The sequence below is a fragment of the Durio zibethinus genome, chromosome 23 (genome assembly GCF_047325235.1).
Source record: "Durio zibethinus cultivar Kanyao isolate XHJ-2024 chromosome 23, ASM4732523v1, whole genome shotgun sequence".
NCBI classification, from domain to species: Eukaryota; Viridiplantae; Streptophyta; class Magnoliopsida; order Malvales; family Malvaceae; genus Durio; species Durio zibethinus.
In genome coordinates, this window is record NC_143184.1 from 12,920,868 (window position 1) to 12,937,655 (window position 16,788).

Below are 16,788 nucleotides of genomic sequence, written 5' to 3' on the forward strand. Positions count from 1 at the left end.
TAAATTGAGATGAAATGATGTATAAGAGAAAAAAATTTTATTAAAATTTAAATTAATTTTTAATTAAATTTTAAAATTTTAAATAATTACGTATCTTAAAAAGAAGCTATTCATGTAAGTTTTCATATCAATAAATGTTATCTGAAAACTATATATGTTTAATATAATATAATATAATATATGATATATGATTTGTTATTTGTTATTTTAATTTTTTAAAGCATTTTTTATAAAAATTTTAACTAAACTAAATAAACATAAAAAAATTGCAAATTATATTATTTATTTTTTTAATATTTGAAATTGTAAAAACTAAATCTTAATCATTAAAATTAAAAACTCATCATATTATCAATTCTTTAAAATCATACAAGAAATAGATTAAATCCCAGCAAAATTTGAAGAGATCCTTAAACGTTTTATAAAAATATAAATTGTATTGTTGATTAAAAAAATTAAATTATCAAGACAAATATATGACAAATATTCGGAGGAAATAAAAACGAAAAGAAAAGAGAAAGAGAGAGAGAGAGAGAGAGATAATAATAAAAAAACAATTAAGAAACTACTCATTTGGCGCCAACAGCCTAGCCTACCGCTACACTCCCCAAACTCTCAAAATTCCCAAATCAATCGCTCAAAAATGCCCCTTTCCCACTCCTAAACCCCCATGCCACCACGCAAAGCACCGCAAATGTTCTCTCAATCCTCCAGCAGTACCACTGCTGCCGCCAAAGCCCTAACCCTAGATTCGACCCAACTCTATCTCACCGCGCTAAACTCTCCTCATCCCAACCTCTCTTTCTCCCCAATTCCCTCCTCTTTCCCTCCCTCCAAACTCATCCCCAAAACCCGTTTCCTCATCGACTCCTTCCGCTACCCCACCATCAGCTTCTCCGCCGCTTACTTCCTCTCCCACTTCCACTCCGATCACTACTCCGGCCTCTCCCCTTCCTGGTCCAAAGGCATCATCTTTTGTTCCCACACCACTTCCCTCCTCCTCATCCAAATCCTTAAAATCCCGCCTCATTTCATCTTCCCCTTAGCTTTAAATGACCCAGTTGTAGTAGATGGCTGTGAGGTCATTCTCATTGACGCCAATCATTGCCCCGGGGCAGTGCAGTTCTTATTCAAAGTTCCCACTAAAAACGGGAGCTTTGAAAGGTATGTTCACACGGGTGATTGTCGTTATTGTAATTCGATGAAGATGAATAGTTATTTGAATGGATTTGTTGGTTGTGATGCGATTTTTTTAGATACTACTTATTGTGATCCGAAATTCGTGTTTCCTTCTCAAGAAGAATCGGTCGATTATGTAGTTAGTGTGGTAGATAGGATAGGAAAAGAATTTGAGAAAGAGAGGGTTTTGTTTCTTGTTGCTACTTATGTTGTTGGGAAAGAGAAGATTTTGGTTGAGGTTGCACGGAGATGTAAGAGGAAGATATGTGTGGATGGGAGGAAAATGGAGATTTTGCGTGTTTTGGGGTATGGGGATAATGGAGTTTTTACAGAAGATGAGAGTGAGAGTGATGTTCATGTCGTTGGTTGGAATGTGTTAGGTGAGACTTGGCCGTATTTTCGGCCGAATTTTGCAAGAATGAAGGAGATTATGGTGGAAAAAGGGTATGAGAAGGTTATTGGTTTTGTGCCAACCGGGTGGACTTATGAAGTCAAACGGAATAAATTTGCAGTGAGGTCTAAGGATACATTTGAGATACATCTAGTCCCATATAGCGAGCATTCTAATTATGATGAGCTTAGAGAATATGTGAAGTTTTTGAAACCAAAGAAGGTTATTCCTACTGTTGGCATGGACATCGAGAAGCTTGACAGTAAGCATGCTGATAAGCTGAGAAAGCACTTTGCTGGGTTGGTTGATGAAATGGCCAATAAGAAGGACTTCCTGATGGGTTTTCATCGTGGCAATTGTGAAAGTGTAGAAAAAATTGAAGTGGATGCTAGTGCAGGCTTGAATGAGGAAAAGGACATGGAGAGAAAGCGAAATGTATCAGAAATGAAAACAGATGAGAGTAATGATATAGATACTACTTTGAATGATTCATCTTCTGTGCACAAACCTGATTCACATGATTCAACTATGCCAAGTGAGGAGGAAAGAGAGAGAATCATTGAGGAATTTTGGGAATGTTTGCCCAAATGGGTCACCAGGGACCAGATATTAGATTTGATTAGCAGCTCAGGATGGAATATTGTTGAAGCTGTTTCTAATTTCTATGAACGCGAAATTGAGTTATACGAGCAAGTCTCTGCTTTTGGAACTTCTGATTCCACATCCCTGGCCAGGTCACCTAACAAATCTGTGTCACTTTTAAATTCAGGACCTTTTAGAAGTAGCAAACGTGAAAGTGTAAGCATTCGTTTAAGTGAAGCCAGCAAGTCTCCTAGTTTGAAACTTTCAGTTCAGAGTAGCATATCTCCTGGCAAAAGGAAGAAAAACACTGAGAATAAGTTGAATAAGAAATTAAAAAGCAATTCAAAATTGGAATCTAGTGGGTCAAAGCAACCTACAATAACAAGCTTCTTCAGTAAACTTTTGGCTGATGACTCTGAAGGTGGTAGGACTTGTCAAAAAAATGAGGAATGCCCTAAAGGTGAAAGCACCTTACCTAGTAATTTGACTAAATCATATTTAGAGAAAATAGATCAGTTTATTCAGATAATAAATGCCAAGGAATCATCAAGAAATTATGTGGCCACCTTACTTGAGAAAACCCAAGGAGATATCAACAAGGCACTGGATTTATATTATAGTAATCCTGAGGTGAACCATGGTGAGAATACAGAAAATTTGGTACTCTCTAGCAAATCAGTTCAGGTCCAGAGCTGTAATAATGATTGCTCTGTTAGCAAAAACAAGCCTGTTCCAGAGGAGTCAAGATGTATGGCAGAGTCATCTTTGCAAAGACAACCCGTGGAAAATGTTGACACAACTCTTGTATCATTGCCGCCTGATAAATATAAACCTATAGAGCATGGTTGGTGTCAATAAGCTGTTTTAATTTACTATTTTCTTAGTATTGTATCTTGAAATTCTACTAATCCTGGAGCATGGTAGCATATATTTAGAAGTTATTTTTATCTTTTTGAAACTCTTGGCAGATTTCTGAGTTATACTAGTTTTACCGCATCTTTGGTTTCTCTATTTTAGAGGCAAGTTCATAGAACTTCTCAGCTTATTCATAAAATGCTACTGAGATGTCCCTGCAGCATGCTGGAGATGTGGTCAGCCTGCTCCATATGTCCATCTTGCACGGACTTTTGACCTGGTTGGAGGCCAAAAGGGCAAGATCAAAGCTACTTCTATGCTTTGCAACATGTTTAGAAGGTTGGTAAAGATTGTATCTTATTATTTATATATATTTCTTGATTGTGGAATCAAAGTGTATGTTGCATTACTTATAACTGACTGCTGACCATTTTTCCTTTATGTTTTCTTTCAACAAGTTTGCTGGCCTTGTCCCCAGAGGATGTGCTTCCTGCTGTGTATCTGTGCACCAACAAAATTGCTGCTGACCATGAAAATATTGTTAGTCCACTTCACCTATTCTCCTGCCCTTATCTTCCTTTTTGCTGTTTCACACAGTAATTAATTCTTGCGTGCTATTTCTCAAAGATGATTTTCTCTCAAATTGTACTATTCTAGATCACTAAACAAATAAGAAACCGGATTTCAGGAGAGATATAGCAGCAAACCACAATAAACAAGATGCATTCATGCTGTACTAATGATGCAGGAATTAAATCTTGGCGGAAGCTTGGTTACATCTGCACTGGAAGAAGCTTGTGGGACTAGCAGGTCAAAAATAAGGGATATGTATAATGATATGGGTGATCTTGGTAGGAGTAGATTGTTTCGTCTTAATGTTTTGCATTAGTCTTTTCTTGCCATAATTATTTTTTGCAGACCTTCTTAACAACCTATTTTGGTCTAAGGTGATGTTGCACAAGCATGCCGGCAAACTCAAACTTTACTTGCTCCTCCACCACCACTATTGATTAGGGATGTATTGTCTGTGCTCCGGAAGATAAGGTATGAACAGCTCAGTATGGATCCTGTAATAATAAATGATTATGAAATTACTAAATATTGATGCCGTGACTAGATACTGACTTGATTCCTGAGATGTATGAAATTTAGAAGGGTGTCATATTAATTTGCAGTAGTAGTGAAAATTCATGGAGAACTTGACACAAGATTGTTTTATTCATAAGGATTGATTTTCTAGGTCATGTAACAAATAAGAAGCAGAATGTTATTACCACTCTATTGACGATAGACAAAAGATTGTATCCTTAGAGATTTCATGTTCTATATGATGCCATAAAATAACTCAGGGTTTGAATAATTATTCATGGAAACTTGAGTGCTTGATGCATATGATTATACCTGCAAATTCTTGCACTAAAGCAAGTCCTTGCCACAGCTTTTTGTCTTCTTGAAAAATAAGCGAAATTCAGTCAAAATTTTCCATGTATTAATATCCATTTGGTACCATTTTAAAATTTGATTACTGGAGCTATTAGCTACACAAGCAGCATGCTTATCATTTTCTGTTGTATTATTTTAATCTTTGTCATGTATATTCTATTTTTCTCATTTTCCTTATATAGCATTTATCAGTTTACAAACAGGCAGTGGCAGTACCATCCGGAAGAAAAACCTTATTGTGAATCTTATGCGATCATGTAGAGAGAAGGAGATGAAGTTTCTGGTGAGAACTTTGGTAAGATTTTGAAAATGCTCTTTACCTTGTATGTAGGCAATTCTTGTTTTGATTTATGTATTTATCTAATATGCAACAGTGTGAGAACAGAAGGTTACTTGGTTTATTTGAATAGGCTGTGATTCTTTTCTTATATCCCAAAACTTTTTGTATCTTTTGAAACACTTCAAAATTTCTTTATTTGGCTGTTTGAAAGAAATTCAAAAATCCCGTGGTATTGCTAAATTACAGGTACGTGCATCAAGGTGCTTGGTAGTGCGGGTCAGTAAATGATAACAGAGTCTATGAAGCATTGCTAGACTGATGGTTTTGGCAATTTGAAGTGGTGCAAGATAGTCATTTAAAGTGATATTTTAGTGTGAGCCTTGTCTCTTGCTAGAGTAGAACCTGAAAAGCTTTTGCACCAGTTTCTGGAAGAGACAGTTCTGATTGGCTCACATTCTGGATAGTGATCTGATAATTGAGATGAGAGATAATTTATTTGGAATTTGGAAGGCTTTGATTTGCAAGATGCTATTCTTTGCATGGCTGTCGTTTAAGTGCAGTTGATGGGCTTGGCATGGATACTGTTTTACTATTGGTTTTAATCTAGAAGCTTATGTAGTGTCTAGAGACGCACATGTTCTGTGAAAACCTGGATAAGTGAGTTCCTTTGTGTATCAGATGGGAGTTTACGACTTTACGTGCATTTGACCAGCTTTTGTCAATTTGAATTTCTTTCAATTGGTGTATCATGTATGGTAGATGTGATCAAAGAACACATTATGCTGTGCTGCTATTTTGGCATGCCCATTGTTCTCTGTGATTGACATTGGGATTTTCAATGGTAGAATTATCAACCTTCTCATGCTTGATAATGAAATGAATTAGCAATTTTCTTGGAGGCATGTTAAGATCTTTGAATTTGTACATTTTGTAAAACTACATGAGCATGAATGAAGGATTCCTTGTGGCCATAATTCTTAATATGCCGTAGGAGCATTGAATTGCTTTGCAATTTCATCAGTTTCTAAAATCGTGGTACATACAGGTCAGGAATTTGCGAATTGGAGCAATGATGAAAACAATTCTGCCTGCGTTGGCTCAAGCAGTTGTCATGACTTCCTCTCCTAATCTTTATCATGAAGCAACAGTAGATAGTCTAAAAGAGAAGCTTCAGGTTTGATTGATGCTAATCATAAACTAATAAGTAAACTGACCTTATAATATCAGATTGGTTTTGTGAAGAATTTAATATCAAATGGTAGATCTTTTAATGAAGACTTGATGTTTACAGGGTTAGATTTTTCTTTAAAAGCAAAAATCAAAGTGATAAAAGATGGGCATTAGAGCTTCATAATTTGTTGCAGGGGGTTACATAGCGAAAGTCTGCAAGTGTTTGTGCTTGTTGGTTTACACTGTCACTGTGGGTGAGAAATATAAAAATAATGACTGCATTAAATTTTACCCCCTAACCCAACCCAACAAAAGAAAAAAAAGGAAAGGAAAAGAAAAGAAAGGAAAGGATGAATCTGTTGTTGTGCTGTTTGGCTCAAACTCATGTCCTCTGCAAAGAATCATGCTACCAAAGGCATCTATTAGATTTATCTGCATATAAATAATATTGTTTTCAGGATTGCTTGTTTATATGCCAGGGATCATCTGTTATCGTTTTCTATTTCTGATTTGATCTTTCGGTTACTTGTCAGGACCTTTCTGCAGCAGTAATAGAAGCATATAATGTACTTCCGAATTTGGTAAGTGATTATGCATTTTGTATCAAAGTTCTTAGCTATATAATATTTTCTTAAATTTAACAGCTCCAGAATTTCCATATCCACGCGTGTTAATGTGTATGCATGCATTATTTTGCTCTTGCTATATTTGTTTATTGTAAATTAGAGTCTGTTTCATTTTAATTTACACATTGCACATGCCAGATTTTTCCTTCTCATTCTTCTGAAAATGACATAAGATAGAATATGTTTTCTTTGCTGTACATTTATGCTGATGATGCATTGTTAACAGGATTTGGTTGTTCCTTCGCTAATGAAGGAAGGGGTTGCATTTTCATCTTCAATCTTGTCGATGGTTCCGGGAATACCTATTAAACCCATGCTAGCAAAGTATGTATACATGTTACTCTATTTTTTAATATACATGAAAGTGTACTAATATGTATGGGTGGTTTTATCCTCTGTGATGGTAGAATTACTAATGGGGTTCAAGAAGTACTGAAGCTTTTTCAAAACAAAGCTTTTACATGTGAATATAAGTAAGCTCTTTTCACTCTTTTCTTGATCTTTTGATGGATTATATACATTTCCTTAAGTTTAAAAGTGCATTATTTGCTATATTTGGATATGGAAGGAACAAATGTAAGGCTAATATACCTACGTAGTTTTTATTATTGTTTTTATTGAGTTAGGATTAGAGTATAATGTGTTATTCTTAATTTCTGTGATAATACATAGTTGATATTGATGAAATCTGTGAGGTTGTTGTGACAGAACTGACAGTTAGGAATAATATTTGGCTATGACCATATCATGCCTTAGGACAAGTGGGAATGTGATGTAACGATAGTATGTTTTATGTGCTTTAGATCTTATGCAGTACTTAGGAGAAAGGAGCTCATTTCATACCATTTATATTTACATGACCAAAGATTCTGTAGATTTTTCCATCCCATAGAACCATGTTCCTATTTATTGGTGAAGGAAGTTAGATGGGTGAATGGTGATAGTTCTATACTCCATTATGCAGTACCAGGCTTTATTGCCTTATATCTTGACATTCAACTCTTTAGGGCTATACTGTACCATATTTAGAATATTTCATTCCTATATTCTCTTGTTCACTCAATGTGGTTGCGTTTATTCTTGAATGGCATTAGTTGGATAACTGAGTGGAAGGCATATCTTATAGGTTTTTTCATGATGCTTCTGCATCTCGTAGTTTTCTCATTTATTTGGTATGACTGAGTAGCTCCATGTGCATGTAATTTTCAGGTATGACGGTCAGCGTGCCCAAATTCACAAATTGGCTGATGGAATAGTGCGTGTCTTTTCACGAAATGGGGATGAAACAACAGTAAGATTTCCTGATTTAATTAATATAATTAAGGAGTCTTGTAAGCCTGCTGCCCAGACTTTCATATTGGATGCTGAGGTGAGATTGTCTAAAAGCAAGATGCCTTTTAATTCTTTGAGATTGGTTTTTCCTCTATGTTTTTGTGGTTATTCTTTCAAACCTAACTAAGCTGCAGTACATCTCAGTGGGAGAAAATACTCTTTTATGTTGCTAATGTGGTGCTTCGTTCTGGCTTCAGGTTGTTGCAATAGATAGGAAGAATGGTCACAAGCTCATGTCCTTCCAAGAATTATCTTCAAGAGGAAGAGGGAGCAAAGATTCTTTGGTCACAGTGGACAAAATAAAGGTGATTTATTTGCTCGTGGTAATATTACACGATTATGGTTTACAGCTCTTTTAGCAAGGGACGGAAGTTTGATGATGCAAGATTCAAGCATCAAAGTAAATTGAAAATAATCTTGTGGCACAGGGGATCTGCATAGCTGTTTCACTTTATTGTTATTTGAGATACCTATTTCCTTTGTGCTTTTCTAAAAGATGTTAAAGGCTCTTTCAGTATATATTTTTCACATTCAATCATCTTCTCTTATAAGTTTAACTTTTATTTCCTGTAGCTAAAGTTAAATTTTGATGTTTCTTTCTAATATCGTTGCTACATGCAGGTTGACATTTGCGTATTTGTGTTTGACATCATGTTTGCTAATGGAGAGCAGTAAATATCTTGAACCCTCTCTTGGAATCTGTTTTAGTTTTTTCTTGACATACATCTGTGTAGATATGTAAACTATGAAGTCCAGGACAAGTTATAGCAGGAGTATTTTCTGATTCTATGAACTCAAAACAATGGGAGCATTCCCATAATCACTAGTAATGAATCAATTGCATGACATTTGGTATAATTTGAATAAGAATAGAATTTTCTATATGTTTAGCAGTTAATTATCTTTCCTCTGTGCCTCTTTAATTGACAAAATACATGCATTTGCACAATTTGCAATAGAGATTCATAAAATAATGTAAATTTGGCTTGTAATATTATTGCCTTCAAAATGGGCATTCCCTAAATGCATTTTATTTCACTCTTGATGAATTCACCTTGACCACAAACACTTTTCGTACCTGACAAAAATACTTTCAAAAGTACTTCTAATCATCCCAATAGCCTGCCAAATTTCCAATGCCATATAGATGGCATAGTCAACTGCAGTACAAGCTACTTCATTTAAATGAAACTGCTTGAGCACCAGGGCTTTCTTTTTATAATTAACATGGATTTCATGCAGTTTAGATTTATTCCTCCATCAGAAGGCCTATCAAATTGTATTGAGTGTCCTTGTGGCATATGGGGATTTATTAGCAATTTATTATGAGTCCAATCAGTGTTTGTAAACTTTTTTTTCTTTTTTAAGGTAAGATAGAGGTTGGTTAATGTAGTTGAAATATTATCCCACTATTTTACTTCTGCATTTTAATTTCGAGAAGACTGAAGATTCTATTGACTGTGTTACCATTAATTTATGAAAGGGGAAAGATTAGGAGCAACTGAACAATAAATTCTGGAAACTTAATTTTTACTCACTTCTGTCACATACAGTAAGTCTTACAATTTTATCAACCTATAATTTTTTCAACTTAGGTCAGTCACTTACAATCTGGCTATTGTTATAGTTAAGCTTTTTTGTTCTAGACTAAAAGGGTGTAGATCTTCACGTAGACATGAATCTCTTTATCTGAATAAAACACCTTATATTTTGAATCAGTTGCCCTTTTATTTATGCTGCTATTTTCTTATTTTTCATTCAACTTAAAATATATGATAAAAATTTCCATCTCAGGCTGTTAGGTTTTCCTCTACGCCAAAGAAGGAAATGTATGCCCTTCCCCTCCCACAAATTTTTTTTGGGTTAATTTCTTTCAAAGCCCCTCTTATTGAAGTGTTGCAGGTTGTAAGTTTAATCCTTTTCCTCTCATGCTTAAAAAAATTTAGGTTTGAAGGATTTGTTTCTCAATGAGAAGCTGGGTCATTTTGAATATGCCAAAGAAATTACAGTGAGTGCTCTGGGCTTGTCTGTTATGGATTATAAATTTTTATGTGATTAGTATTGTTTATGATTTCTTGCTTTATGGGTGGAAGCAGATGATGCCTGTTTGACCAGTGATTAATATTTTTATGGTTTCTTGCTTGATAGGTGGAAGCAAATGATGCTTGTTTAACCAGTGAGGCCACATTGACTAGGATGAACTCTTTCCTTGAACATGCATTGCAGTGTTCATGTGAAGGAATTATGGTTAAATCCTTAGATACTGATGCTGGATACCTTCCGTCAAAGCGTGGTGACACATGGTTAAAGGTTTTGTGTTTACTGGAATTTTTTAGTCATTTAACTGCTTAAGGAGTAGGAAGATAGCAAAATATTGAATCCAATTGCTTGGTGTTCTATCTTAGGTGAAGCGAGACTATGTGGAAGGATTAGGTGACTCCCTTGATTTAGTCCCAATTGGTGCTTGGCATGGTAATGGGAGAAAAGCAGGATGGTAATGACCTTTTTTCTCCCCTTTGCTGTAGTTTAATATGCTTCATGCTGTATTTGAAACTGTGGAATTAGCAATAGTTTATAGAGGGAAAAGTTATTCAGTCTATAGTAAGTGTTTTTATTTTAAGAGTAAATGCAACTTTGAATAGCATCCCCCATTCTTAACAGATGTTGACAAAGTGCAGATTTGGATGATCTGCCTAGGTTGATTTTTAGTAGTTATTAGGAAGAAACTGCAAAAAGAGTCATGGTTCCATTGATCCAAACTGTGCCCTCCTAAACATACTAGGATTAGAATTACATATATGAAACTAATTAGTAAATAGGTAAATAACCAATAGACTTAAAGAAGATAAATCTATTCTCCTAGAGACTCTTGGAATCATCTGTATTTTGACCTGATAACTTATAAAATCCCAGGTGTGCAGAAACTTGAATCTTGCTGGCACTTGTAAACTTAAATTTTGACATCAAGTGATAAATAGCCTGTGAGCTGTAAGAGACCTGATGTTCTAATAGCTGGGAGGTTTAGCAAGTACTTGGACTCAAAGTGAGCTGGAGGGATGTGCATTTTATGAAGTATATTGATATATTGCCAAACAAAAAGATGCAGATGATTGAATTCTAATCAAGAAATATTGATTTATTATACTTTATGTCTTTGCCGTATGCTTTCAGTGAACCCTTTTCTGTTACGAAATCATGCTTTTAGCTATTTTATGTGTTTCTTGCAGGTACAGCCCATTCCTCATGGCATGTTACAACCCAGACACTGAAGATTATCAAAGTGTATGCCGTGTTATGTCTGGGTTCTCTGATTCATTTTACAAAGAGGTAAGTTGGGATGTCAATGATTGTTGTATTATTTTAGAATGTGCACACCTTTTCTGCATGTTACCAAGGATATGGTGTTAAATCTTGCAAGCAGTGAACTATACTTTAGATGTAGTTATAATTTATGTTAAACTAGTTTAGTTTCTGAATTTCACAAAATTTTTTGATATTGGCTACATCAAGATTTCAACTAGGAGATTTGTTTGGAAACATGTTGAAGTATTGATGATGCGGTCTCTACAATGGTAGAGTAAAGGAAATGGATCTGAGATAAGACTGCATGAGTGTGTAGATATAGAGGTTTATTCAGGTTCCTTATGTTTGTAAGACATCTATATAGCAGGTGTTTTTCTTTTTCCTATTTGTCAATTCTTAGCTATAATATAGTTAACTAGCGTGCTTGTTACTTGTTTGAAATACTCTTTGATGGTTCCTCGAAGAAACCACACGTGAATTTTACCATTTCTTTCTGAAGATACTACCAGTCGAGCATTGCTCTTTGCATATAAGTTGCGTTGTTCATGTTTTTTTTCTTGCTGTTTTACCCTGAATTTGCATGTTATGCTACGAGAATCATCCACATGACACGCATGTTTTTCTTTATCGAGTTCAGATGAAAGAATTCTTTTCTGGCGATAGGATCTTAGCCAAAAAGCCAGCTTACTATCAGACATCTGAGGTGCCTGATATGTGGTTCTCTCCAGAACTTGTTTGGGAAATAAAAGGTGCAGACTTCACTGTGTCACCAGTTCATCAGGCTGCTATAGGTTTAGTTCATCCCTCCCGTGGCATCTCAATAAGATTCCCAAGGTTCATTTGCTGTGTGTCAGATAGAAATCCTGAGGAATGTAGCACGGCAGCAGATATAGCTGATATGTTTCATTCTCAGACTCGAAAAATGGATGTGACTGTTGAGCACTGAACACTGTTTTATTGTTTCTGTACAGAATTTGTTTTCCTAGTTGTTGTATTCGCCGGTATCAGAGAGTATTTCAAACAAGTAACAAACACTCTTTGATAGTTGTTGTACAGAGGTAGGGTTGTTGAATTTGGGTGTGCAGGAAATGATGTTTTGGACAGTGAAACCCTATCTAATACTTCCTTGTGGCCTTGCAAAGATGAAAGTTGTTAACCCTTTTTAGTGGTTTTTTCCCCTTTATCTCAGGGAATCAGCCTGAAGTGTTCATGGGAACATGTCAACAGTTAGAGGTTTGAGACTTCATCTTGGAGGTTTTTATGTTTTGAAACAGGAGGGATAAGAATAGGTTTATCCCTCCATATGCAATTCATATTGCATGTACCAAATAAGAAAAGTTTAAATTATATTAAAATGATCATAAAAATGAGTTTTTAAGCATTTATTAAAAACATATCACATTAAATACCAAATATGTATTATCACATCATGATTATTTAAAAGCTTGTGATGAGTATTATACGCTTATCAACATCCAATCAATCCTCATTTCAAAATTTTACAATAGTTAACTTTAATCAAAATAAAATTAAAAAGAAAATAGGAAACAAAAATGGTTTTCCTACATTTTCATCAGCTAAAAGAATTGATAAAAACTAAGTTGAAAAAAAAATTGTTAAACTTATTTCCAAAATAAAAACGTCCATCACGATTTTGATTCCATTCTTTTTTGTTCTTTGTTATAGATGATTATAGTTTTTAACGGAAAAAATGATAGTTGATGAAAAAGATATCTGAGCCGATAAAAATTAGAAATATGATTGCACGACCAAACGGCAAGTAGCAAAACATTTATCTAGTATGAATATATTGTCCACAATAATTATACTACAATTAACCAATCAAATTTTAAAATTATATGTCCATAAAAATATATAGCTCTTTATTGTGATTGAGTAAGATTATAGTTAAAAGAATTACAAATGAAATTTCCCTGGAAAAACATTTCACCTACAATTCTTTTCACTACAATTCTACAATTATTCATATTATGACAAAATTATATAAGAATCCATAACTTGTAAATATTAATTTCATATAAATTTTTTATAAACTCCATACGATTTTAAATTGCGATTGAATAATTATTCTATAATTATTGTCTCCATCTTGTCATATTCAAAGCCAGATATCGGTTAACCCAAAATTCCGAGCTCTTTCAATAACTGAACATGAGCACAAGATGTCTTACAACCAAACCCAAAGTACGATGAATGAAATTGAAAGGCGAATGACATGCCGAAAGAATTTTTAAAAATGGAAAACCTAAAGCTTCACATGATGCAATATGGTTACATTGCATAACTTTGTTCCGCAGAACTGAAGGGAAACTATTTGTTACACTACTCGCTGGTCTATTCTTTTAACAGCTTTCAATTCTCATTCTTACGCCCCCTTTTGGCTGCATTTCTATAAAACTGCTTTTCTTCTCATGTTCTCTGCAATTTTTGATAGGGAATTAATTTAGGCTCTAACTAAAAAACCTAAACAAATGCATATCAGTTACCTTCCTTTTTGAACCCTTCCCCCGTCGATGACATCCTCCTTTGTGTTTCCTTTTCTGTTTATCCTGGAGCAAGACAATGGCGTAGAACTTTTCTTTCTTACATGGATATTCAATCTTCAATCTAGAAGTCAAATTTCAGACAAACCAACCTGCGCAACAGCATTGACTGAAGCATGTGTTTCTGCTGCAGTCTCCTGATTCTCAATTTCCCCATCACTGTTGAACATAGTCTTCAGCCTACCTTCCTTGAGTAATTTCTCTGAACGAGCATGCCTCTACAATGATAAAGGAAGTTTTGTTAGATCAGCATCAGATACCCTATGTAAAACCAAACAAGCAAACTCATATTCCTTTCATCCTGATCAGTTGGCAAGCTTCAAATGATAAAAATGATAACTGGAACTATCAACAGACATGTAGGCACCACATATGAATGGTGAAAGTGTGAAGTGCCACATATAATTTCTTATCATTTCATCAATTAGGAGGTTGACAATTACTGTATTTAGATTTTTTTAAATAGTCAATAGCCTTTCAGGATTAGATTGAACATTGGCATATGATTTCTCAATTGTTGATGCAATTATCTAGTATTTTGTTATAAAGAAAGAACAAATTAGCCAGCTGACTTACCTTGGATTTAAAATGAGCCCTCATAGTCTCCTCGTTCAAACAGACAATTCTTGGACATAACTTGCACTTAAAAACTGATTTACATTTCAGTATACAGGCTGGGAAATCATCTGGCAGCGCTTCTTCTATGGTTGCGGTATTCAATTTTGTCTCCCGTTTGCTACATAACTTATCATTGATAAATATATGTTTATCATCTTCAGTTTCATCATTATCATCATCTATAAGACCTGAAATGCCACATCATGTTAACCACAACAAAAATAAAGGGGCACTTTTCTGAAATCAACACAACAATGCATGCCAAAGTTACATACTGTCTAAATGATAGTCATGGCAAGTTAAATACTTCTAATGATTTAACGTCTAGCATATGAGATAACATACCTACAACTGCCCTTCCTACTTTTAAATACCTTAAAATATACTAACAGAGAAAGATACATCAATTTGAATTACATAAATATGTAAAAACTGAAGAAGATTGTTGTATCAAAGGATAAGATTATTATGTGTTACTGTCACATTTATAGAGAAAGAGTCAGGTTACATTATAACAGATTTTAATGGTTTCAATAAAACTTCAGATGAACCAGGTAACAGAACAAGTTTTACATATGGACCAGACAGACAATTTATTACTCGATATCCTTAGCGAACTTCATACATGACTTCTATCGTTTGACATGAAAAAAGCAAGACTTCTTTTTTACCTTTGCAAAACTTATGAACCCAAGGTTTTTTTTTTTTTTTTTTAATGTTAAGTACTACACCATGAACTTTCTCAATTCAATTATGTAAAATCATACCTGCTGAGTCAACACCAACTTCATTTGCTGAGATATTCTCACTCTCATATCCTGAAACCAAACAATCATATGAAATGCAAATCAGAAATTAGTAACAATCATAAAAGAAAGTCGAAAAAATCGAAAAAAAAAAAAAAACCTTTATTAAAACCCAAGTAACTAACCCGAAGATGTAGAGCAAGCTTGATCATTCTCTTTCATATGAACAACTTCTTCTTCATCTGATTCTGATTCTTCTGTGGCTTCCATTTCAAGTTCAGAGTCCGAAGACGATGAAGATGAATCCGACACATTATCTTTATCCCCATGTTCAAACTTATAGAACCTCCTCTTTATCATTTTCTTTTGATTTTCTGGATACTTTGATAACATAAACAAGGTTAAAAACGGAATGCACAGATATTAAAGATTAAATGTTCTTTTCTAATGAGTAGGTCAGTTCATAATTTCAAATATTCTAACTTTTGATTTTCGGGTTAAAAATATCGTTACTTTTTAGTAATTAGTCAGGCAGAAGATGCCTTCGGAAGCAATCATATAAAGGGTTTTCAAATTTCAATATTCACAGAAAGTTTTTGAAATTATTCATTTATAAAGAAAAATATAGATAACGGAGTGTAAAAATTTTTCTCCAGTCAAATGAACTAGAAAGCTTACCAAGAGTTGGCGACGGGTTTACGCGCAGGAGAGGGATGAGCCGGAGAGAGAGAGCGCGGCTGCCTTTTCGGTTGAGGGGAATCGGTAAAGTGAAACGGTCAAGCAAGAAATGTGATCTTTCGGCCTTAGATCTGCCCTTCTTCATCAAATTGAGTAATGGCCCACGGACAAGAGGGCTCTTGTATTTCTCCCAATCTCTTCTTTTTTTTTTTTTTAATTAAAATTAGAAATAGGCATGCCCGCTGTTGCGGATTTATATAATTCATAAATAAAATGCTGATTCATTAACAAATAACTTACATGTTGCATATATTTCAATTAATTTTAATAAAAATCAAATTAATCTTAACATTTTTTATTCTTGAGATTAGTGCATTACCTAATAGACCTAAAACTTAGAAGTGACAAAATAAGCGGATTGAACAGATCATACGAACAATATTTAGTATCACACTGTAGCAGGTAGGATTGGTCCAATACGATTAAAATGTGGACTGTTTAGGCACCGTCCACTATTTTAGAAGCAGGCACAAAGGACTTGTAATCCATGGACCAATGGAGCCACGTCATATCAAACCCAATACATTTTAGTGGTCCATGATAAATTGGGTTTGGCCGAGCACATTCCAAACTTTTTTTATTTACGTATTTCGACTTAAAATACTAATGCTTATGGGAATAAGAGAAATTTTTTGCATTAAATAACAGTTAAAATATTGATATAATCATGTGGTATTTTCATTTGCATCTAACAACATACAATGTAATTTTATATAAAAAGTTATTCATATTTCAATTTTAATTGAACTAATTGATTGAACCGATTTGATTCAATTAATTAATTGATCGTTATCTTAATTTTTAATTTGTTATAAAAAATAATTTTGAAGAAATTAACCTTAATTTTAATAAAAATATAAAAAATCTAAATATAAAACTAAAAAATATATAAAATTTCATTTTATAAATTTTAGAAATTTTAACTTAATATTTTAATATTCGATTTTTTTTTTTTTTGAAT

At 34.1% G+C, this 16,788-nt stretch overlaps 2 protein-coding genes across 10 annotated transcripts; one reads left to right on the forward strand and one right to left on the reverse strand.

The window, feature by feature from the left end:
* Positions 1–549: 549 nt before the first annotated feature.
* LIG6 (DNA LIGASE 6) lies at positions 550–12,481 on the forward strand. 5 transcript variants are annotated; one of them, XM_022916234.2, is made up of 19 exons: positions 555–2,996; positions 3,229–3,346; positions 3,466–3,547; positions 3,756–3,858; positions 3,955–4,051; positions 4,643–4,745; positions 5,776–5,904; positions 6,434–6,481; positions 6,753–6,850; positions 6,934–6,999; positions 7,736–7,895; positions 8,056–8,163; positions 8,480–8,529; positions 9,653–9,687; positions 9,805–9,866; positions 10,007–10,168; positions 10,264–10,352; positions 11,086–11,185; positions 12,351–12,481. In XM_022916234.2, the coding sequence occupies exons 1-19, from the start codon at positions 671–673 to the stop codon at positions 12,390–12,392; spliced, it is 3,978 nt and encodes a 1,325-aa protein (XP_022771969.1). In that variant the 5' UTR covers positions 555–670; the 3' UTR covers positions 12,393–12,481. The 5 variants fall into 5 exon arrangements, 4 of the variants coding, with proteins under 4 accessions (XP_022771969.1, XP_022771968.1, XP_022771967.1 ...); XM_022916232.2 differs by lacking the exon at positions 12,351–12,481 and adding an exon at positions 11,799–12,298 and having other exon boundaries at positions 558–2,996; XM_089753251.1 differs by lacking the exon at positions 12,351–12,481 and adding an exon at positions 11,799–12,298 and having other exon boundaries at positions 558–2,996; positions 4,643–4,733.
* Positions 12,482–13,297: 816 nt separating this feature from the next.
* On the reverse strand, positions 13,298–16,026 carry LOC111313604 (uncharacterized). Of its 5 annotated transcripts, none has more exons than XM_022914278.2 (7): positions 15,768–16,026; positions 15,275–15,470; positions 15,111–15,161; positions 14,302–14,531; positions 13,818–13,943; positions 13,669–13,731; positions 13,298–13,600 (listed from the first exon to the last, which is right to left on the reverse strand). In XM_022914278.2, the coding sequence occupies exons 2-7, from the start codon at positions 15,447–15,449 to the stop codon at positions 13,592–13,594; spliced, it is 654 nt and encodes a 217-aa protein (XP_022770013.1). In that variant the 5' UTR covers positions 15,450–15,470; positions 15,768–16,026; the 3' UTR covers positions 13,298–13,591. The 5 variants fall into 5 exon arrangements, with proteins under 5 accessions (XP_022770013.1, XP_089609380.1, XP_089609379.1 ...); XM_089753254.1 differs by having other exon boundaries at positions 13,396–13,600; positions 13,669–13,755; positions 15,768–15,909; XM_089753253.1 differs by having other exon boundaries at positions 13,396–13,755; positions 14,302–14,522; positions 15,768–15,909.
* Between the last annotated feature and the right edge of the window lie 762 nt (positions 16,027–16,788).